This window comes from Spermophilus citellus (assembly GCF_964194105.1).
Source record: "Spermophilus citellus genome assembly, chromosome: 6".
NCBI classification, from domain to species: Eukaryota; Metazoa; Chordata; class Mammalia; order Rodentia; family Sciuridae; genus Spermophilus; species Spermophilus citellus.
In genome coordinates, this window is record NC_138187.1 from 72,918,802 (window position 1) to 72,943,169 (window position 24,368).

Consider the following 24,368-nt stretch of genomic DNA (forward strand, 5'->3'; position numbering starts at 1 on the left):
CATCTTTGTTGGTATGTGGTGCTGAGGATCGAACCCGGGCCGCACGCATGCCAGGCGAGCGCGCTACCGCTTGAGCCACATCCCCAGCCCTCTCCACAATTATTTTAAAAACACATTTCCATTTTATGAGCCCATGTTTAAATACTCAACATTTCCCAGAAGCCAAGCTTTGTGAGGTGACAAAACCTAAGAAATTGCTGGAGAAACTTTAAATTATAAAGGAAATTTCCATTTTAAGCAACAATCACAGGACAAGGGGTTCATTTAGGATTAGCTAAAATAAAAACATTTTTTCAGACCCATTTGCATGTTTACAAAGGGACAGAACAAATAAATATAATGCATCAAGTTGCATCGACCATGAATTGTAGACTTTCTAGCCTGGATTAGGGAGGAAGAAAATATTTATCTCCTTTTGGATTTTGTGATAAAACTATTAAAATCCTCAATATATTATGTGTCTGTGTATACATATACATACACACACATAAACATATACAAATAGAGAGAGAGTTTGCAGTAATGCATTCCTCTCTGGTATTAGGCTTCCAAGACTGAAATACTGAAATAAGCAGAAACTGTGAAAGTATAGAAATTTGGGCTACTAGTGCGGTTAGACACATGGTGACTCATGCCAGTTTTTCTGGTATCCCAGGAAGTGACCCTTTTCCCTGGAAAGACTTCAGAATGTTGATGCAGGTTATTTGGTTTGACTCCTTGTGCTAACAACTTACTGTTTAGCCAGTCTCTCTATTACCAGGGACTTCTTCAATAAGAAACACAGGGTCTTATTTAATAGGAAAATGAAGATGCAGTTTGTACTCCGCTGACCTCTGGAATAGAATGTCACACATAGAATGGAAACATGTAGACTGAAATACTTACTTTGTCCCTCAATTGTAGGGTTGTAATGATAACTCTTTCATGGAAAAAGCATTCTCCCTCATTTCAGTATGATGTCATGCTCAAAGTCATAGGAGAAGTGCGTAGTTACCTTTAGATTGCATGGGCTTGGGGTTCCCTAATCTACCTCTCTTCCAACCCTTAGATAAGAAGCAACAGCAAAAGGCAGAGAAATCTGAAGCAAATGGAGGGAATACAAGTGGTAGAGTGGTTCTGGTTATTTGATTGAAAAGTTGTGTCATTAGGAAAATGGGCAACCCAGGGAAGCCCGTATTATTTATGAAAAGAAGAATATGACTTGAATAGGCTAATTATAATTTTCAAATTTATGTTATTTCGATACCTCTGAAATGACATAATTTTTGTTGTTCAGTCTTTGAAGAAACTAGTGTTAAAAAATGTATACCAAAGATAATTAAACAATAAAAATCTAACATGACAATTCATAATTGGGACACTAATAATTTCATTCTTGGAATTATTAGATGGTGAAAATAGTTTTTTTAAACTTATCTTTTTTATGCTTTCTCTCTATTATCTCATTTAAAGTTCCAAATTTTATGAAAGACCCTTCAAGAAACCATCTGACATTTTAACATAAAGTTTTGTGTTTAAACTTTCCTTTATAAGGCAAGAGAATGAACAGATTAAATGTTAAGTGACACAAAGATTTATATGTAATATTCTGAGATGTAGAATATTTTGCAAAGCTTCTTTGGAGTGCATGCTTGCTTCTGCATTTTTCAATTACAGAATAGCAAGCAACTTGCTTCTCATTTCCTTATAATGAGAAAGGATTTATGTTTGGCTTTGATGATAGAAACTGCATCAAACAAGGTAACAGGTTATTACTGGATATCCAGGAGGGTTCTCAGTTTCTGTATCAGCAAAAGAAATAAAAGAGAGCAAAATGCCTCAGCTATTTGAATATGTCCTTTGGTTATGTCTAAGGGGCATAGATGTGGGTTGAAGGAGACAATTTTCAAAACCTTCTCCCCTGGTTGAGTCTAAATCAATTATGACAAATGTGTGGGGAGGGTCTTGCAATGCTCAGACTTCTGAAGCTACCTGACCTTTGGCTGAGGGCTGGAAACCGTGCTGAGAGCACCTAATAGTGCTGTTCATCATCTTGGACAGGGAATAAGAAGACAATAATGACCCTTTGGACTTGTTTCTGTCACTTGGTATCCTGGATTGTCTGCCTCTTAGGACCAAAAGAATCAAATGAGGATGTGGCTCAGAGTGAAGAGGAAGCCTACTTTTTGACATTGTTAAAACCTTGCTATGGTTTTCTCCTCAATTTGAGAACCTTATCATCTCAGCCAGAAGTGTTTCATTGGAGAGAGGTAAGAAAGTGAAATGATCACTTCTTTGCCTACAAGAAGTCCTTACTAAAGCCACGTAACCAGACCAGCTTGTGGTTTGGGTGCAGGACAAGATGGCAAAGATTTGGAAGAAAAGCCAAATGTCATAGCAAACATGACCCAAAGCTCCTCACTGAAGACCTTTCCAGCTGTGCAGAGAGGTTCCAATAGGATTATCCATGTATTCATCTGTATTTTGTATCTCAAACTGAGCAAAGTGCATTTCTAGAGAAGGACATTTCAAGCCACTTCTTGTTCATGTTTTCTGGGGACATGCTGTTAACTTTGCCAGAATATTGGCTGCTTTCAGGGTTATCAGCATTAGACCAAGAATGATAATTTGTTATGATTTCATTCCTGATTAGCTTGATTGGTTTCCTTCTGAATGAATAGTCAATACGTTATGGTCCAGCCAACCCTAGAACTTGTCCACAGGTATTTCAACCATTGCAATGCCAGGTATAGCTTCCTGGACAAGGTGCTACAGGGCTGCTGGGACAGTCAAAGATAGAACATTTTTCCTGCCTCAGAGGAGCTCACATTCCTGGGTCAGCTATAAATTTGAGGAGGACTCCCTCCAAATTTAACTTTCAAAGAATGTAATCTCCCCACTTTTTTTTTCATTGTATATAGCAGAATTTCAATGTTTTATTTGCTAAGCAGTTCTGAATCCAAAAGTTTACTTGTACAGTCCCTAATTACATCCAAGCTTTGAAGTAAAGCCAACACATTTTGCTCCTCAGTCTGAACATCACATCATTTTGCTGTCCTTGCTGGCTAGTGGGGAGAGCAGGAGGTGGTTGTGTTTACTCAAACCTGGAATGCTGCACTTAGTAAAAAAGTGGATTTTTGACAAAGGTTTTTGCCTTTCGAAGCAGCAGATGATACCATCATGAAACAAAAGGAGGCCTCATTCTTACCTTATCAGGGGATATAAGAAAAGTCAGGAAACTAGTATTCAACTATGTCCAAATCTTCATTCATAGATATGATAATTGACCATATGAAATAACCTTATAAGTTTGAAGGGAAACATATTTCCCTAAAGTTCTAAAACAGTACATTTCATTGGAACTCTCTTCAAGGACAGAAATATTTTTGCACAGTTCTGTAGAGGAGTTAAGAGGAGAGATCCCTGAACACTTGAAGTGTGATTAGTGACATTGAGGAAGTGAATATTTAATTTTATTGAAATTAAAATACTTTAAATTTAGATAGTCACATGTGGCTATTACCATTATATTGGGCAATATAATTCAAGAATTATGTTTGTACTGGATTCTGAAATGGCTTGTTATGAAATTTATTGTATTCTTAAAAAAGCTAAAAAGCTTTAATACGTAGTATTTATAAAATATCTATACAGTTGTTACAGTACAGTAGTCTAACAGAAGAGTTAGTTTAGCAACCTGTAGAATTGCGATTATGATGTAAAAATCTATAGCATGTAGTTATCACATAGAAATCTCTAGCAGTTTAGCAAGGTAACATACATAGGACAAAAACTCAAAGATTCCTCCTCTTACTAGTTACATGACCTAGAGAAGGCCACTTAATCTCCATGTCTCAGCTTGCTTATCTGTAAAATGCAGCTAATAATAATAATAATAATAACATGTATCCCACAGGATTTTTGTGAGAAGAAGTTACAATTCACACACAAGCATTTACTATCCTGGCGCTGTGGTGATTACTCAATAGAAACCTTGCTATTTGCAGACATATCTCTTTGGAAAGGTTGGCTGGCTGCTCTTCAAGTTTAGAGAACCATTTAGATATAGTCTGTTCTGAGTCAACCTAAGTGTAAACATAATACAAAAGAGGCTATTAATAAAGCATGCCGAGTTATTGCTGACTTAAGCTAAGCAGAATAAACATTATAAATAACTTATTAGGAGAGGTTCCATGTGAGCTGCCCATACATCAGTAAAGTTTTAGGAATAAAAGGAGCCTTTAGCCCAATCCCTTCATCTCAAATGGGGAAAAAAAAGCCCCATGAAAGTTCACAGAGCTAGTCAGGAATAGCACCAGGCTCTTGCCTCCTGACCCAGTATCTACCAAAGATAGCAAAAACAGAGGAAATCAAGGTCAGGGCTCCTAGAACTTGTTCTAATGTGTGCATGTAGTTTTTACCACTTTGATTATGGGTAGTTTTCACAGAGGAAGGTGTGTATATATAATTCTGCTGGGTGTGGTGTTGCATGCCTGTAATCCCAGTGACTTGGAGACTGAGGCAGGAATGAGCACATGTTCAAAGCCAGCCTCAGCAACTTAGTGAGGCCCCCATGCCACTTAGCAAGACTCTGTATCAAAATAAAATATAAAAAGGGCTGGGGATGTGTTAAGCATCCTGGGTTGAATCCCTAATACCAAAAACATAAATAAAAATAAATAAAATTCAAAAACACACTTTGCCAGTGTTTACCAAAAATACAAAAGAGTCACCATAACTTTATTCTGATTAGAAAATCTGCCCAAGATTAGTGATGAAGTACCTGAGAGTATATTTTTAAAAGTATGTAATGAACTGAAAGAAAATAGTTATACCCCAAATGCCTTAAACCCAACTAATCACTTCCCCCTGTACTTTTAAGGTTAGTGACATTTTAAACAGTGTATTGTCTGGGTGTGGTGGCACACGCCTATAATCCCAGCTTCTCCAGAGGCTGAGGCAGGAGAAGAAATTCGAGGCCAGCCTGGGCAACTAAGGGAGACCTTGTCTGAAAATAAAATTTGAAAAGAGTTGGGGATATAGCTCAGTGGTAGATAGTTTGCCTAGCAAGCCAGAGACCCTGGGTTCAATTCTCAGTACTGGAAAAAGAAAAGCATACTTACAATATTAATTAATTAAAATATCGTGGCAAAATGGAGTAGCAAAGCTTTCAGTAGGGATGTTGGACTGCTGACTGGAGTGGGTTGAATAATGTCTCCCCTAAAGTCATGGCCATCCAGAATTTCATAATATGACCTTAATATAACTACATCATTACAGATGTAGTTAAGGAAAGGTTAGAGATGAGCATTTAGTAATTAGGGAGGGCTCTAATCCAGTGAATGTCCCCAGAAGAGACAGAAAGAAGATGACAAAAACATAGAGCAGGAAGTGATATGAAGACAGGGCAGGATACTGGTGTGATGTGTCTGTAGGCTACCAGATGCCAATATGGCTGGCAGCCACCAGGGGCCAGGAGGGGGCCTGGCACGGTTTCTCTCTCTCAGTGTGCAGAAGGAACCCGTTCTATGCACACCTTAGTTTTACACTTCTGACTGAGAGGGTCAATGTCTGTAGCTTGAAGATAATCAGTTTGTGGTTGTTACATCAGCTTTTAGGGCACTGACATATTGGTTATGATAGAATCATTTGTTTCTAGTTTCATTTGATTAGAGAAAGAACAGGATTTATGACTTATGCTTTGAGATAAGTTTCACCTTAAAAAAAGCAGAAAAGTAAAGAGTTGGTTAATGTAATTGGGGTAGCCAGGCTCCAAGGAGGCCCCAGTGATTCCTGCCTCCTGGTGTTTCACAACTGTATGTGGGTCCCTCCCATACTGAACAGGGGTGATACCCATGAACTGTAAGATATTGGGGAAATGCCAGAATGTGACTTCCAAGGCTAGGTCACAAGAGACATTCAAGATTTGCTCTCTCCTGGCTTGCTCGGGGGAAGTTAACCACTGTGTTAGGAGGGCATTCAATCAGCACCATCTGAAGAGGTCCACGGAGCAAGGACCTGGCTCTGCTAACATTAATCACTAGCTTTTTATGCATGTCCTTGAACCATCTTGTGGATGGTCCTCCAGCCCCAGTCAATCTTTCAGATTGACTTCAGCCCTCACTGACATTTCAATTGTATCATTCAGTGAAGATACACCAAACCAGAAGCACCCAGCTAAGCTGTGGCCAAATTCCTGACTTTCAGGGTGAAAGGATGAATACTTATTGTTTTAAATTTCCAAGTTGGGGGAAATTATTTTTATGCAGCAATAGGTAACTAATACAGTCAGAACTATAAAATTGTAAAAGAGCTCCTAGTTTCCTCCTCCCTTGAACTATTATAGTAGATTCCAAACTGTCTCAGTCCTTCTGGTATTTTCCTTTGAATGAAAGTTGTTCAATTGAATATAGGGCAAATACAAATCATCATTTATAACATATGATGATAGGGAAAATCCAAGATGAACATGTACATGACTTTTTTTAATGAAACACCATCAATACTTTGAAACATTCTCTATGTTGTTCCCTGAATGGCCCCTACTCAGGAGATACTTACTATTCTGGCGAATTTTGTGTTTTCATTCATTTGTTTTCTCTAAGATTTACCAATGAACTGTTTAGTTTTGCTTATTACTGTACTTGACTAAACAACATTATGCTCCTGAGATCCTGCACCCACCTTCCCTATAGAGGCGGCCCCCTTTCCCACTCAATCCTGTGACCTTGTTTTACTGGCTTCAGGGCACTTATCTCTGTCTAAAACAGGCTTATGCATGGTTTTGTCACTTCCGACTCTTTTGCTGAGGGGACAGCTCTGTGAAGGTTGGTGCTACATCTGCTTTGCTCACTGATATTTCCCTGTGAGGCAGTGCCTGGCACACAGTAGGTGCTCCATAAATATTTGTTAAGTGAACATATAAATAATGTTTTGGCCAAAAAAAAAAAAAAAAGGGAGAGAGAGATTAGTGGTTCAAACCTGGGGATGATTTTGCCCCCAGGAAACTGTCAATATCTGAAGACACTTTGGGGTTGTCACAAGTGGGTTAGGAGGCAGTGCTGTGGAGTCTCCTGTAATGAATGGATGACTTCAACAATGCAGGATTATCCAGTGCAACATGTTAATAGAGATGAAAGCTTTGCCTTCGATAAAAGATGATGATAATGATGATAATGAAGGTGTCCAAATGACCTTTAAAAAGTAACTAATTTTCTTCTTATTTGTTTTGGGGACAAAATTAAAAGAATTGAGAGATGGGAGAAGTATTTTAAATGGTAGAAATCATGAAAATATAGAGAAATAAAATTCTATGCTTATAGGTAGGCTCAAAAGAATTTTCAGTGGCACAATGAACCAGGTGAGTTTTTTAGTACTTAAAAAAATGAGCAAGAATGCATAGATTTGGTTGGAGTTGTAATTTAGTGTTTTAAAGAAGAACACTGCCTAATCAATAAGGTCTTAAAATATGGTAGTTAATTACTTAGTTGAATTTCATTTTATTGCCATAAAAGATATTTTTAAACTTTTAAAATGCAGACAATTAATGGACTTATCCAGAGCAGTAGAGAAACCCACAGTCAGGATAAGGCAAAGCACAGAGTAAACGATAAATTCCACAAACCAGGATCTCTGCTGAGATGCTGTTGTGGTTGGAGCCTGTGCTGCAGGATCACGTGATCTGAGGAATTTTCTGGAACACTCTCCTTTTTTTCCCATCGAAATTGATTTCCTCTTTTTTATTTTTCTGGACACATGGCTTGACTTGCGTTGCCAAACTCACCATCCTTTCATTGGCAAATATTTATGGGAGACCTACTGTGTACCTGGCACTGGGCAGATAGGGGTGAGCCAAGTGAAAATACTTGCTTGACTCTACATTACTACTGAAGGTCTTAGGGCCTCAGGGTGGCTAAATCATCTTTACCTGCAGGGAAAGATGACCTCAACTCCTCCACAGAAATTTCCTTCAAATGTTTTTAGTGAAGCAATTAAAGTTTTCAAATTTAAACATGTTAAACGTCTAAATTAAAAATTTTGCAAATGATAAAAACTTAAAAATTAAAGTGAGAATTTTAAGAACTGGGAATGTAGGTCAATGGTAGAAGGCTTCCTAGCATGTGGGAGGCCCTGGGTTTAATCCCTAATACAGCAAGAAAAAAAATTAAAATTAGAAAATCTAAAAATTTTTAAATTAAAAATTTATTTTTAAAAGACATCTCACTGAACTTTTGAGAAGAGGTTCCAGTGAATGGTATGTGGATGTATCTGTGATATTGTTACCTGGAGGAACGTGTGGGCCCATAGTCGAGATCTGACCTTGAGAACTGCACTCTCTCCTCCTTCTAGTCGTCCCACTACACAGGAGATTTGCAAACACTCGATATTTGTACAATTCTGCAACAAAACAAAACAAGCCAAAAACCCCAACATCAGGGACAGCACATTAAAAGACAGGGGCAGTTTTATGATTTAGATGCTCACATGTGAGACAATGCAAGAAGGTTTGGAGAGGAGGTGATCAGGTATTAGCATTAACCTAATCAGTGAATTAATCCCTGATGGAATTGTCTGAGTGGTAACTAGAGGCAGGTGGGGTGTGGCTGGAGGAAGCGGTTCAGTGAGGGTGTGGCTATGGGGTATATATTTTGTATCTGGAGAATGGAGTCTCTCTGCTTCTGATCACCATGTGAGCTGCTTTCCTCTGCTACTCTCTTCCACCATGATGTTCTGCCTCACCTGAAGAATGGAGCCAGATTCCTATGGACTAAGACTTCTGAAACTGTGAGCCCTCAAATAAACTTTCCCTCCTCTACAACTGTGCCGACTGGGTCTTTTAGTCATAGCAGTGAAAAAGCTGACTAAAACAGGCAGTATCTTTAAATGCTGGTAGAGAATCAACATTAAAGTCCACTTATTTCCATTTTATTTCTTCAGAAGTCACTGCCTTATCTGCAAATTTAATTTAAGGAAAGAACAGACGTATTGAAACAACCAAGGACAGGTAGGTTAGTGGTAATGATGCATGGATATTAGTGGTAAGAGAGAGAAATGGACATGCATAAAATGCAAGTTCTCTTCTAAGTACTCATCTTCTGGAAATAGTCAATGAGTTGTTCTGTTTCATTTACTCAGAACCTGGGAAGATGTTTCTTATAGACATTCTTTCCACTAGTTGCTATATTGAGCAAGTGTGGAGAGGGTTACAGAGGAAGCTCCCAAGTCCATAATCTGAGACTCAAAATTATTGACCTATTGATAAGCATTTGTTAACATGCTTCTCTCTGCCCAAAATACTTCCTAGTTGTGGAGCAGGCCCCTTTGTGAATTCTATTCATCAGGCTGTTTTTAACCAGTTCCTTAGGTTTCCCAACTTATAATGGGTCACTCTGGATATATGAGATGCATGATCCTAGAAAGTGTTCATTATGATAACATTTTACCTATCAAACCAATAATATTTTATCAATCATATTGCAGATTGAATTCCAGTATGGAAATTAATGGATGCCCATTTTCTATATGCCATTGTACAGAATGATACTTCTTTTTAAAAAGAATTTATTTATTTATTGCATTTCTTGTTACACATATAGAGCACTATTTTTCGTATCTCTGTACATACAGTATATTCACACCAACTTATGCCATTATACATGTACTCTTTTTTTTTTGCATTACAGAATACTTCCTCATTGCTTTGAATTTATCTTAGGGGTTATCCTTATTCATTTTTCATGTCTCAAACACTGGACTACAGGTGCCCAACACAAATAAGTCTATTGAACATTATGTGAAGCACTTGACCAAAGCATTTCACTTTAATGAAATTGATACATAACATAATAACCTGAAGAGCATATTACCATAAGAATATTTTTAGGAACAAAGAAAATTCTCTAAAAACTAAGCAATCAGTAACATATATCAGAATAAATTCTGGTAAGGTCAGATTTGTACAGGATGCTTCCAAATATAGGTAACTGGGCTATCCTTATAGTATTAGATTTGGAGCCTGAGGTGCTGATGATGGAAGTAGGAGATCCCAAAGCTCTGCACTTCCTGGGTCTCATGGGGACTCTTACATTTTTTATGTTCCACAATCAAGATGCTACTCACTGCTAATCCCACCCCCAGGAGGCAAGATGGAAGCCAGTTGGTGGCTGTTGTGACCTCCCTGGAGATTTCAATCCTGGTTAGCTAGCTCTGTTGGAGGACTTTGGAGAAGCTGATGTGTGGAATGGCCCTTGAAGAGTGAGAGTTACCTGGAAGAATGGGGTGACTGGCACAAGGTTCTCCTGAATGATGGAAGGGCATGCTCAGGAAAGGGGAGGGCAGGGTACGTAGGGGTGAGATGGATAGACAGAAATAAGATGAGAAAGAAAATCTAGGTAGTGAACAATACTGCTTATGCTAAGGAGCTTAGATTTAATTCAGAAGGTACTGGAGAACTGGCGTCAAGTTTTTAAATCAAGGGCCATGATCAGGTTTGTGTTTTAGAGAGAAAGGTAGTATTTGAGAAAAAAATAGAGTTAAGGCAGGAGGATAATTAAGAAGCTTGCAGCAAGAGCCCAAATGAGAAATGATAAGGCCCTGAACAGAGGCATTAAGAATAAAGAAGAAAGGTGAATTTTACAGAAATTTTGGAAGTAGAATAGACATTTGGAGATTGCAATGAAGCAGAGAGAGTAGTGGAGGGAGCTCTTTGTATTGGAACAGGGTGGAAGGGTACTGGTAGGATCCATACTGGTGTTACAAATATTGAGACTGCTAGAGAAGAGACACATTTAGGGTGGTCTTGGAGACAAGAGTTTTGAACAGGTTGGGACTGGGATGGCTACTAGACATCTAGGCAAACCTTTCAAGTCTTGACTGCAAGAAGGGAGGGCTAAGATGGCAGGCTGCATTTAGGCAGGACTGGAGATATGGTCATGCCAGAAATTTCCCTGAAAAAGCAAAATCAATGGGAGGAAAGCAGAGGTCCAGAAGATGGACATATGAGGTACAAGGGCATTTAAGGATGGGAAGAGGAGATGTCCCTTTAATTATTCTAAGAAAGGGCTAGCCAGAACATAGGACAAACCCATGAGAGAATTTTTTGGAGGGAAGCCAAGGGATATAATAGTTCCAGAAGGTGGCCAATAGTATCAAATGCTGAAGAGAAATTAAGAAAGATAAGGTTTCTGTAATCAGAGAAGTGAAAGGGAAGACAGAAAAATTTGGAGAGGATTAGAAGGAGGTGATAATAACAAGAGCAGCAGGAGAACAAGATGAGAAAGGCAAATATAGTCTTAGGTGGAGGAGAATTAAATTTCAGTGTTTTAGATACAAAAAATGTTATGCAAATTGGAAATTATGATCCCAACACAGGATGTTGGCATTTTGCACTTTTAAATTCCTAATCAGAAATGTGATTCAGTAAGTTGTTTTTAACCAAACAAAAACGGTGGGAGGTCTTATTTAGCTTTTGATTTTAGAATAAACTCTGCATAAACACTCTCCAGAGTTGTTTTGACTTGAGGACATAGGGAGGTGTATGATTTGCAAGTTTTGATCCTATAAGGGAAAATGTGAATAAAAGATGAGTTAAAATCAGATAAGGAAAAGAAAGATTACCCTGGCAATCATCCATGAGCAAGTAAGCTTCTATGATATTCAGAAGTTAAAATTTATGTCAAAATATTTAATAAGAAACAATAGAAGGAAAATATTTGACTCTACAACACAAAGGCACACGATTTTTCAGAAGAATTTTAGTTATTGATCTCTTTTGCCTCAGTGTACTCATGAGACATACACAGAAGTGGAAATTTAAAAAACAAAAAACACTCTGAATCTATTTTTCACATGGTTAGTTCTATGTGGGTTTGAACATTGGTTTTTCCAAAGGGCTTTTCCCATTTGTAGTGTACATATTAGAATTCTGCAGATGTCAATCATTGTTTTCTGTTTCATTATTTACCCTGGAAGCTTTTTCTTAATGACAATATACAGAGCTCTATGAATTTATGGGACGGGTATGTATTTATTATACGGTTATGAAATTTATAGGTACTTGAACCATAATCTGCCAATTAGAGCTTTTTGCTATATAATTTCAGGCACTTCTATTTTTAATAAACACTCCTTGCTTGACCTTAGTTTAACTGCACTGTTTGCTTGTACTTTTCTGTCCAGTTCCATGTTTGAACTTTTAATATCAAGATAAAATAAATGAATGCCAGAGTGTTTGAAACATATGTTTAAAACATCATTTTGACCATTTGAACCATATATGTGGCACCAGATATGTTTACATTGTTTTGCAACCATCACTACCGTCCATCTCCAGAACTTTCTCATCATTCCAAATTAAAATTATGGCTCTGGAAACGACTCTCCCCTTTTTAATTTATTTTTTATTTAAAAAATATTTATTTTTTAGTTGTAGATGGACAGCATGTTTTTATTTCACTTATTTATTTTTATGTGGTGCTGAGGATCGAACCCAGTGCCTGACGTATGCGAGGTAAGTGCGCTACCACTTGAGCGACATCCCCAGCCCCCCCTTTTTTGAATCAATGAACTAGAGAATTGGGATTTGAGTCTTTTCACCCCAATACTCTCTCTTTGATGGCTGCTTACTACCACTAATAAATTGTTATCGATGTGCTGGGTAACATGTTCAGAATTCTCAGAACTATGAATAATCCTTTGTGGCATTATCCTACTTTATTGAACTGAAATAAATGATTAGGATTACCAGAGTTTAAAGAAATATTTGTCTCTGCTTTTTAAAAAACAGTAATAAATTAATTCCAAGTTAGTATAGGAGGGTGAGAACAGAAAGGAAGTCAATTTAGGACTTCTCTAGTTTCCCACCTGTTTATCTTCCTCAAGGCTCGCATGCTTCTCGGCGTGTGGCTGGCTTAGACAAGGCCCCTGAATGAACTGATCTGGACTCAGAACTCAAAGAAAAGCAGAGCCTGCAGGTAGGGGGTGTTCAATTGGTATCTTTTCCAAATCTTGCCTTTATTGGAACTTCTCTGCCTCTGCCCTCCCCAACATGTACTAGCACGTAGTTGATTTTTCTAATTTAGCCAAGTATGATGCTATATGTATCCAGTGCATCCTCTGCTTTAGTTGAGGGGTCCAATGATTCATAACCTTCACTCCTACTATCATTCTAAGCTTTATCTCCTGCAATTCCTTGCTAACTTTCAATTTTTTAATTCTGTGAATTCAACTGATTATTACCCCTCTTCCAGTCATACAAATACTAAAATCAGAGATTTAATTCCTCAAGCATAGATTTATTCCCTTCAGCTATTTTGAATTATTATAGTTTCATAACTGGCTCCTATAATTATATTCCCCAAAGCAGCTGTTCATTGTCATAACAGTCATTTTATTTCAGATTCAGTAGGTAGAGAGGCTAGTGAATTGAGTCTCCATCATCACTATCTTTTTAACTGCTTGCAATATATTTAGTTAGAATTGAATTGAGGGTTCGGGGGCAGAATAAGACTAGATGGAATGTCGCAACAAGAGCATTTTGGAGGTGACTCAAAAAGCCATTAGTGGTAGCCATGATAACTTCATCCACAGTGTCATTCACACATTTGCTCAACAAATGAGCGAGGCACTGAGCTACGCCCTGAAGAAAAAATACTAAGGAAACTAAACATATTCTTATGCTTATGGGTTTTCAACAGAGTGAAAAGGTAGGGAGAAAAGAGTACCCAAGGGCCCGTTCCCTACCCCAATCCTCTGGGTGTGTCTACCCGGGATGATGGGTTTTGGGGTGATTACATGCGCAAGGCTGGAAGATGTACTTGTATGGTCTTACTCTTTATGGAACTGGTCTGTGGAACAGGGCTAAATTGTTCCTTGACGCTCATTTTCAGCCTTTGCCACATGGTCAGAGAAGTAGTGGATGTTCATGTGAGGAGATAAAGCTCTAAAAACAACATTGGGGTGAGTAGGAGAACTGCATCAAAAATACTGACTCATGAATGCTTTGTAAAGTTTTGCAAAGTACTGCCTAGGCTCAACCTAGAGCAACTACGGACCCTAACACTATGACGCTACAGGGATTATGACCCAGGAAACCTGAACACACCATTCCTGACTCTTCTGGATGGGCAGAGGACTCTGAGATTCAGGACAGGTAGGTTCTCAGGGCCCAGTGATGAACAGCCCTCCTCCAAGCTCACTTCAGACTCTCTGTGGACAGGTTAACAACTGAACCTTCATGTTCTTAAAATGGATTAAAGGTCACATTTGATGTTTTCATCCTTATTTCTCTAAAGTGGCCTCTGTGATAGGTTTAGAAGAACAAAAAGGTTATATCACAAATGCTCCTTAATCCTCACAGAAAAGTCACTTTCATTTCTTACAATATGTACTGCCAAAATATGTCAGGCATATCTGAGCATCAGAGGAGATTGCAAATAAGACTTGAAGTTAAAACCCTCTATATCTGGGATTTCTGACGGGTCCAATCATTCTCTTCAGATCTATGCACACAGAGACGACTCACCAGTATTTTTGTGGGAGTCTGTCTGTGGAGCTGGACACCAGGCACATCCCGCTTCCTGACAAGATGAGGAATGGTAGAGTTTCGCAGAAAGGCGCTGAGCTCAGGGGTGTCCTCTGGGGAGGCTGCAGGCTGCAAACAGAAAGTGGAAGAGATCATACACAATTGCATTAACAGTTGTTACCTTTCATTAGCCTTGAACTCTAGGCAGTTTTTCGCTCCCAAGTGAATCGGATTCATATGAGAGTTTAGACATGTGATTTACCAGCAAGATGTGCAACAGCAAAATGACCTGCAATGACAAGGAATGAGCCTTTCCACTCTCCTGTTACAGGAATTCATGAAGCATGGGGGAAATGCATTCTTAGGAAGTTTGTCTTGTAAGGATAAGATTTTAAGCAGCAGCAATTTCCCCAGAAGGCTAGAAAATGTGTAGCTGATTTTCAGACATGAGTTACTTTCCTCTCATTATATTTGGAGCTGGCAAAACTGAGGGTGGAAAGATGGCTTTTGAGGTAGCAGAAAAGTGGGGAAATAACCCAATGTGGTCAAGGGCCTAATGTTTGCATGACTGCATCCCACATTCCAGTGCTTGAGAAAAGTGTCCCTCAGGAGAGAACCATGTCCTAGTGAAAATGACTTTTGTAAAGCATGCCCCATGCACATGATGCTATAATGGAGTTTGTTTTTCAGCCCCGAGTTTATTTTGCAAGTGTTCTAGAACTAGTGATTTTATCTCAAGCTTCATGCTGGGTACATCCGATGGCTAAAAAAAAAAAAAAAAATTTGAGAGTTCCAATACATCACACACAATATCCTATTCACATTCTTTATTTGAGATGCACTGTCTATACAAACCTCTTTTTCTGCCCCTCCCACCCCCACTTCCATCTTGAGAATTCTGTCTTCTTTTACCTGGTTTTCCTTCAGGTCATGGAAGGGAAGCAATACTAGTATACTCAGCTCTAAGGAATGAAAAAAGAAATTTCTACATTGCAGATGTAGGATGTACCACATAAGATAACTCATAAGGATCTGGAGAAATCTACCAGACAGAAAGAGTCGAGTCCACACTCCCTAGCATGACATGTACAAGTCTTTACCCACTGATAATTGCCTTTGCCTGCTTCTTCAGCTTCATCTGCCACTGAGAGCTGCCCAGATCCAGCGCTCCAGTATGCAGAATTGTGCTGCATCCTGAGCTGCACCTGGCTAATGCCTGACCTGTTTCATGTTGCACATGCTTGCTCTGGTGCCCGTCAGTGTCTATCAAACTGAACCACAATTTCTGCTAACTGCTCTAAGTTGCCCAGTGAGAACATGTATGTGAGAAGCACAGTCATATTCAACCTCCCAGGAAGAACACACAGGCTGAGAAAGAAGATTCAGCCAGGAAAACTCAGATGGGGAAATCAGATGTAAGAGGTAGTCCAGGAAAGTGTGGTTTTATAGAAGCCCAAGGAAAAGAAAATTGCAAAAATAAACAACCAAGGATGCCAAGAGATCCTGAAAGGTAGTAAAGAAGGGTGAGGAAAAAAATCTGTTAATTAAGAAATTTTAGATGGCTGGGCGCAGTGGTACACCCCTGTAATCCGAGTGATTCGGGAAACTGAGGCAGGAGGATCGCAAATTCAAAGCCTCAGCAACTCTGCAAGGCCCTGAGCAAATTAGAAAGACTCTGTCTCAAAATAAAAAAATAAAAAGGGCTGGGGATGCGGTTAAATTGCCCTGGGGTTAAATCCCCAGTACAACCCCTGCCCCCCTCCAAAAGAAATCATGGATGCCCTTTGATTGATGGTACAGGCAAAAATCAAACTGCAGTAGCTAAGAGTGAATGGAAAAATAATTATTTGAAAAAAAAGTATAAGTTTAAATCTTTCTATTATTCTCATTAAAACAATTTCTAATGGCTCTGAGTTGAGATGAACCTTATCCTCCAAAAAAAAAAAAAGCATCAAAACAAAACATTAATTTTCCTAGCAACACTATGTATAACAGAGGAAAAAGATAGCAATCAAAACTTTATGGACAAATGTAAGTGATTGATTAAATGAATTAGGATACATGTAAACAAGACTAGATATTTTAAAAAAGCAATATAGAGCTATATTTTACTTTAGAAAGATACATGTATTAGGGGGAAAGTCAGGTTACACAATAGCATTATGTAATTAAGCTGTACTTTTTAATAGAAAAAGTGATGGATACCTATTCTATGTATCTATAAATAGAAAAGTCTGGAAGAGTAGTCATCAAAGTATTACCAGTGGTAGAGACTTGATGATAGATATCAGGGAAGTTTTGCCAATTTCCATTTTGGATATAACAATGATATTGCGAACTTTAAAAGAGTATTCTTATCTATTGGCAATATACAGTGCAACCCTTATAGGAATGAAAATATAAAACATAAGTTAATAGAACACATAAGAGTTAATGGGTGGGAACACCACTAGAGGTATAATATTTCCTTCATATATTGCCTGATATAGTCTTCTGATGGACGTTTAGTTTTTTTTAATATGAAAATTTAAAAAAATTCTAATTAAATGAGAAATATTGAAGTAGAGATAGCAAATTCAGTTTAGCTACAAATAGAAGAAAAAGAGACCCATTCCTGGAAGAGGACACAGGGCGGTGTTATTTGGCTTACTGTTTTGTTTTACAGTTGCAGGAAATTTTAGTAAGTTTACAGGATCCAAAGAAGGAATCAGTAGAAAGGGGAAGGTAGGATATACAGGAAACGGGAGATATTTGCTGCAGCAAAATTAGAGTAGGAGCTGGAGGAACAGTTGTCCTTCCTCTGAGAGTGATGAAGAGGAGTCGTGGATGGATGAGACATGATTAGAAGGTGTGTGGGGCTGGGTGGGCTGGCAAGGGGCCAGGGGTTATGAGGGGGCAATAGATCATTTTAAGATCACCTGGTAGTAAAATGTGAGAGAAAGTGGATAGGAAGTTCAAGGAGAGTCAGGAAGTTCTGGAGTAGCCATTGAGGAGAATGAAAAGGATAGATTATCAGGAGAGCAGAATTTCCTATGAGCTTGGCTGTCCCATGAGCAGTTCCTGCCATTAATCCAAAAAGTTGAGCTTGGAAAGGAAATTGAAAATTGGAGAAATCCTTAATCTCTCCTAGAGTTTCTATCATATACCTTATGTATGTGTTGTTTTCTCTTTTAGAGCCACCACATGTTATTTTTATTTTTATAGGTTGCTGACAATTAGGTTGCGGAGGTTAACTTTGTAGCTACCAAACTACAGAGAAGAGGTACTGGAATGAACTAGGGAAAGATTCTTTATTCCCATGTGACAGCCCATGATTGTATTAGAAACATCAGTATTCACCTCAATCAGTATTAGCTATCAACAATAGCCCAACAGCAAGAAATTCCTGCAAGGTTTCATGAGGTGCAATTTGTGTAGGAATATATTCTACTGGGGTACCGTGTCATTCACAATTATTTGTAAGTCTCTCGATAAAACACAGGGCTTATTCTGAGCTAGAGAATAAGTCCTTTGCAAGACAGGGGTCAGTGGAACAGTTATTTCTTTTTTTAACACTTGTATTTTACAGGTGGCAGAATACCACAAAAGGTCAAAAGGTCTTCAAGTGGCTTGGAAACCAGTTTTCTCAAATGGCATTCCAGAAATTATTTCAAAGAACAAAACAAGACAAAAAGTAAGGAAGAAGTTATCCAAGAAATGTAAACAATAAGGTCCATTTTCAAGAGGAACATTTGGAGCCATGAACCCACAGACCATGCTTTTCCTGAATCTGAACTCACTGGAAGCGAAGAGTCCAGCTTCCCAGCATCCTGTTAGGCAGACATTAAATGCTACAAGGAGCTGCTTGTAAACACTTCAGTGGCTGCCTCAGAACGAATGACAATGGTTTTTTTTCTACAATGAGGAAATAATTCTTAGTAAATATGTTTCTCCAGCTGCTACTCCAAATTTGACCCCAGCAAGAGTTATTTTCATAACTCTTCACTCTGGTATAGGTTTAAATTTATAGACCAAAGGGATACTGAGAGGCTAGAATGTGCAATGCAGCTGATCACGTAACACCGGAAGATAGGGGCTGGAAACCAAAGCCACATGGGTTACCTTTTTCTTGTTTGTGACTTGTCTTTGGATGCCAGGTATTTCTTGCACACAAGAAACAGTAGACTGTTCTCATGGGCTTCTTGGTCTGTAATTAAGTCTAAGTGGGGACAAGTCCGGGGGTCTGTCTACTTTGTAATTAAGCAAATGTTAAGGGTTTGTGGGGAAAGAAAAAAAAAACACTTTTTTTTTTCCTCTAGAAAAGTTCATGCAAACCATAACTAGAAGAATCATCACTTACTCCAGAGGTAATATTGGAGCTTTTCTTAGTCTTGGACATGGTGTTTTTGCATTTAAAAATATACATGGGCTGATGGGCTTAGGTCCCCACCCCTAAGGCTGCAGAAACCAGGTTAGCTTGAATGGCATGAATATAATGAATATACCTAACTTAGGAACTAGTACCTTCATGCTTTCATATCATTTTTCTATGGTTGGCAATTAATCCTTTAAAAAGATATATGTACACACACACATATGTGTGTGTGTGTGTGTGTGTGTGTGTGTGTATAATATAATTTTGATCTCAGGATTCTTCTTCCTTGAAGTTAGACCCAGAATGTGCTGTGATCTTAACACAGGTTACATTTGAGCATCACAGGTTACATTTGAGCATCTTAGGTACAGCCTCACATTCCTTAGTCTTTCCTTAGTCTTTCTAGTATATGTGTGTGTGTGTATAGATATATAGATATATATAGATATACAGATATAGATATGCAAATAAAATATACTCTTGGGAGTCATTTCTTTTTGTCTATCTTCTCTCTGAGATAGCCTTCCGAAGTGTGTGTGTTTGTGTATACATATATATGCATATATGTATACATACACATATATGTACACATATATGCGCACACAGACACCTGAAGGCTATCTCAAAGAAAAGATAGACAAAAAGAAATGGGACCCAAGGGGTGTATTTCTTTGGTGGCCAAGGATTTGACCTACAGGCACTGTTAAGAGTAAAAGGTGAGCGGGGTGCAGTGGTGCATACCTGTAATCTCAGCAGCTCAGGAGGCTGAGACTGGAGGATTTCGAGCCCAAAGCCAACCTCAGCAACTTAGCAAGGTGCTAAGCAACTCACTGAGACCCTGACTCTAAATAAAATACAAAAAAGTGCTGGGGATGTGGCTCAGTGGTTAAGCACCCCTGAGTTCAATCCCGGTATATTTAAAAAAAAAAAAAAGAGTAAAAGGTGAATAAATTCCTCTGCCAGAGGAAGGGTTCTCAGAAGAAAGCACACATAAGATAGGATGGAGAAGACAAACCCAGGATCTAGTGGTAGCTGTCACTATGGCATCACAGTTGGAAGAGAAGAAAATTAAATTCAGTACTGCTTTCTTGAATACACCACCCCTTACCCCCACAAGAAGGAGAGCTTGTAGCAGAAGCCTGAGCATATTACAGGGCAAGTAACAGACATCAAACAATGCCCTGGCTATGAAATAAATTGGAGCTGCAAATATTTAAGGCCCTCAAAATGATTTTAAAAAAAAGAATAAAAAGAAATCAGTAGCTAACATAAAGAAAGAAGAAATGATCTTCCTTTTTGTCTGATTTTTAAGTAGAGAGAGAGTTCGAAGGAGAGTTGTTTAAGAACTGACAGGGGTCACTGCCTTCTGAATTAATGAGAACCAGTAATCGGCGGCAGTTAGGCAAGAAGAAAGTACTCATAAGGATAAGACAAAACTATGCAAATTTGCCAAGCCACTGTCTGCAGGCCCACTTGATTCTAAAAAACGATTTGCAGGGCTATAATCCTTGACAAATGGACTGGTTCTGTGTCTCTGCAATCCATGTTTGTGCTATCTGGTTGTAATTTGGGCTTCCTGTGGGATTGGTGTTGTTGAAAAGCCTAGTTCTCAGCAGCAACCTCCTGCTTCCCAGGCCCTAAAGACAATTCTTATAAGCAGTGTGGGCTTTCTCTTAACATTATACTCTCTCCAGTGTAGTCTCCATCAGATCATTTTGATCTCAGGATTCTTCTTCCTTGAAGTTAGACCCAGAATGTGCTGTGATCTTAACACAGGTTATATTTGAGCATCTTTCTCTCTTAGGTACAGCCTCACATTCCTTAGTTTTTCCTCTCTCTCTCTCACTGTTTATTACAAAATCTTGCCAAATTGAAAAAAAATTCCCTTTACTCTTTATGAAATTTTTGGTTCCTTAGTAGATTTTACATTTTCATCTTATCAAAAAGATCATAGTGTGTTTGAAGGCCTCTCCAAACCCCAAGATAAAGTCCACCAAAATAACAAAATTGATAGTTTGAAATAATTATTTTACTGCCTTGAGTATAGTTGAGAAATACTTTACTCAATTCTAAAATCTGATTCCAAGAAGGATCTGGAACAAATTAGATTTAATGGATTGGTCTGAATACTGCAGACAGTTGAATGTTTCAGAATGTTTTGAATGGTAGAATCTGAAGAAATTGCCACATGACAGTCTTCTTCCTCTGACCTAAGATGGTGAAGGCTGGAGGCAGAACCTGCATGGATGTCTGCTAATGTCCCTAACGTCACAGACGGCAGGTGAATGAATCTGAGGAGGTGGAAGCCATCCTGGGGGAACAGAAACCCAAGGGCAGCAACCATGTCACAGAAGGCCAGAGTGAAAGCAGGAGGGAGTGAGCCCAAGGCACTTCTGGACCACCATGCGGACATTGGCTGGGTCTTGGTTTTCTCAGATAGGAAAATGAGGGTGTGCATAGCTCATCTTCTCCTGAACTCCATTATCACCCATATTTCTACCTACCTCAGACTCTGAGATTTGAACAATGTCAGCAAATCAAGTTGAATGAGTCTCACCGAAGCCTGCTGGGGGGCAGGCATTCAAATAAAAAAAGTACACAGACTTCTAACAGCATCTGTGTGTGGTCACTCTTGTCCCACCCCAACTCAGTGACTGATGCTTCCAACTTGAGCAGCCAAGGTGTGGATGAGCTGATAAGTTGGCCCATTGTTTCCTAAAGCAGCCACAGGTTAGAAAGTTCATGCTATTAGTGTTTCTTCCTCAAACTTGGGGGACATTTGGGTAATTTGGGGGATAACCAAACTCTACCAGTTACTGTTATAAAAACTGAACTCTGTTAGAGGCTCATTGGACTTTGAGGCTTATGTGAGAAGACTTTGAGCCTCATGTTGCATTTGGAACACTTCTTCAGTTTGTAGATGGGTTGGATTTCAGAAAGCTTTGGGCTGGATGTTTGGAATTCAGAATGCATTTCTCTTTAGAAATGATGTTTTGAATGGTAGTTCAGTTCTCAAGCCAGTCCACAAAAAGCCTACTTAAGCCTCAATATGGTTTTGATGCCATAAAACTGTGTATTTGCAATAAAAATAATAGTATCCAGGACTGTGGCCATATGAATAATTTTAAAAAATAGGGTAAAAAACTCATTGTGTTAAGTATATGATATTTAATGCTGATATTTAGGTGGAAATAAGTTTAATCGGAGGAAAATGAGAAAGTCCGCAGAAGCTTTGTAGAGATTCTAAGGGATATCTGGGACATTTCAAAGGCTTTAGATTGGTGGCACTGGTTCCTTGAAGTGGGTGGCCTAGAAGATGCTTCTAAGAAAATCTGGATAGTTTCTTTTTTATGATAAGATTTTTTTAGAAATCTGTGAGAGGGCTGAGAAGAGAGGAGAGCTCTCTTTTCAGTAATAATTGAGCAAAAGTAAGAATATACATGGGAGGAAAAAATTGGCTAAGACAAAATTGGCTAAGATGCATGTCTAACATTAGAGAAAGGGATTTGGTTGAAGGGAAATCAACTGAATGGCTGAGGAGGAGAATGTGGTGGGAGAATTGTGAAAATCCCTTGGCTTCTCTATGAAGGTTCTCTATGTCAGGCCATGGAACATCTGGAGGGTTGGTCCAGTGTGTGTGGAACATCCTCAGGAGGCAGAAGGATGTGTGGAAACTGGACTGCTCGCAAACACAGATGTGTCAGAAGCACTTACCACCTGTCCTTCTCCTTATAAAGAAACTGTACAGCAAATGGTCTTAGTCCGTTTTATTGCTAAAAGAGAATAACTGTGATTGGATAGTTTATAAAAGAAAATTTATGGTAGCTCATGCTCTGGAGGCTGGGGTGTCCAAGAGCATGGAGCCAGCACCTGTGCAGCTTCATGGAGGAAGAATGGAAGGAGTCCCATGGAGAGAGGAAGCGAGAGCAAGTGGAGGAACTGCTTCTACTAACAGCTTACGGCCACATTAGGGGACCCCTTACGGAGAAGTAACTAAAAGAACATCATTCATCCCTTTCATGCCGGCAGAGCTCCTGTGAACCAAAGTCCTCATGAAAGCTCCACAACCTCTCAACACCATTACCCTGAGGACCAAATTTTATCATGAGTTTTGGAGGGGACAGAACACACTCACTCCATAGCATAAGTAGGAGGAATTGTAACTTACTCCTGGGTGAATCAAGCCTGAATATTGGGATTTGATTCTTGCTTTAACAAGTATATTTCTGCCTCCCTGGTCCTTTTATTAAACCTGCTTTCTCTGTTTCTTACCAAAAAACAAAACTTTCTATACCATGTTAAAAAACAGAACAAACAAACAAATAAAGACAAACTAGCAATTAGCTTTGATGCAAGTATTTAAAATTGATATTAAATCAGAAATGTCAGGCAGGGGTTGTGGCTCAGTGGTAGACCACAAGGTGCTGGGTTTTTTTTCCTCAGCACCACATAAAAATAAATAAATAAAACAAAGTTATAAAAAATTATTTTAAAAAATCAGAAATGTCTGATGCCTATTGTGCTGAAGATAAGAACATATATATAACTTCAGAACATATATAAGAACATATATATAACTGCAGTTTCCTTTTCACTAATTTCTACTTTGTATTTAAGACAGGAAATACAGTTTATCTTTCCATTCTCTAGGAAGAAATAAATAGCCAAGTGAATTAGTAGCAATTTGACCAAGAAATTATAAATAATTTAATTTATCTTAAGAGAAAAATAATTTTCAAATGTTTTCAATTGTTTATAGCCACTGATTTGAAATATACTGGTTATCCACTTTAAAATCTATTTATTGATAAAAAGTCTTTTAGACTTTCAGGGCATATATTAGATATAGGTAGACATACTTTGAGAACCTTTAAGTAATGTTGTTTCAACCTTTTCTTGAATTCAGAATTTTAAGAATTCATATATTATTCTTTTTTTAAAGAGAGAAAGAGAGAATTTTTTAATATTTTATTTTTAGTTATCGGCGGACACAACATCTGTTTGTGTGTGGTGCTGAGGATGGAACCTGGGCTGCACACATGCCAGGTGAGCGCGCTACCACTTGAGCCACATCCTCAGCCCCTTCATATATTATTCTAATTAGTTACTTTAGCGATCTGTTGCAATTTTAATATTGTTACCAAATATTACATTCAATTTTTAGGAGTTTAGAACTTTAGAAAATGAGCAGAGGTTGCATTTTTTAAAAAAATTTTCTAGCTTTGGACAGATTTTTAATGAAAATCTATGAGTATTTACAGAATAAGTGGGAATTACTGGATACCAGGTGCTTAGTGTATACTACCACTTGGTTTTCATGAATCTGTCAACATTTGAGCAAGTTATCTAATAGTACTATTCCAGTCATTGTAAATGATTGTTTAATTGCCATAAAGGAAAAAAATAACTCAAAACCAACATAGTGAACATTAAACAAGTTACACAATATATACAAACATATATAAATAGTGTCAGATATAAACTTAAACATTGCACTCAGAGAGAGAAGTTTTC

General features: G+C 38.4%; 1 protein-coding gene across 2 annotated transcripts in view; it reads right to left on the minus strand.

The window, feature by feature from the left end:
- The window catches only part of ITGA8 (integrin subunit alpha 8), a 173,607-nt gene that overhangs the window by 17,727 nt on the left and 131,512 nt on the right, over positions 1 to 24,368 (minus strand). Inside the window, exons 26-27 of one of the 2 annotated variants that reach the window (XM_081297409.1) lie at positions 14,501 to 14,629; positions 8,263 to 8,376 (exon numbers count right to left, since the gene is read on the minus strand). In XM_081297409.1, the coding sequence (XP_081153535.1) occupies positions 8,263 to 8,376; positions 14,501 to 14,629 (243 nt within the window). The remainder of the gene's footprint in view (positions 1 to 8,262; positions 8,377 to 14,500; positions 14,630 to 24,368) is intronic. The other variant, XM_081297410.1, reaches the window with a different exon arrangement.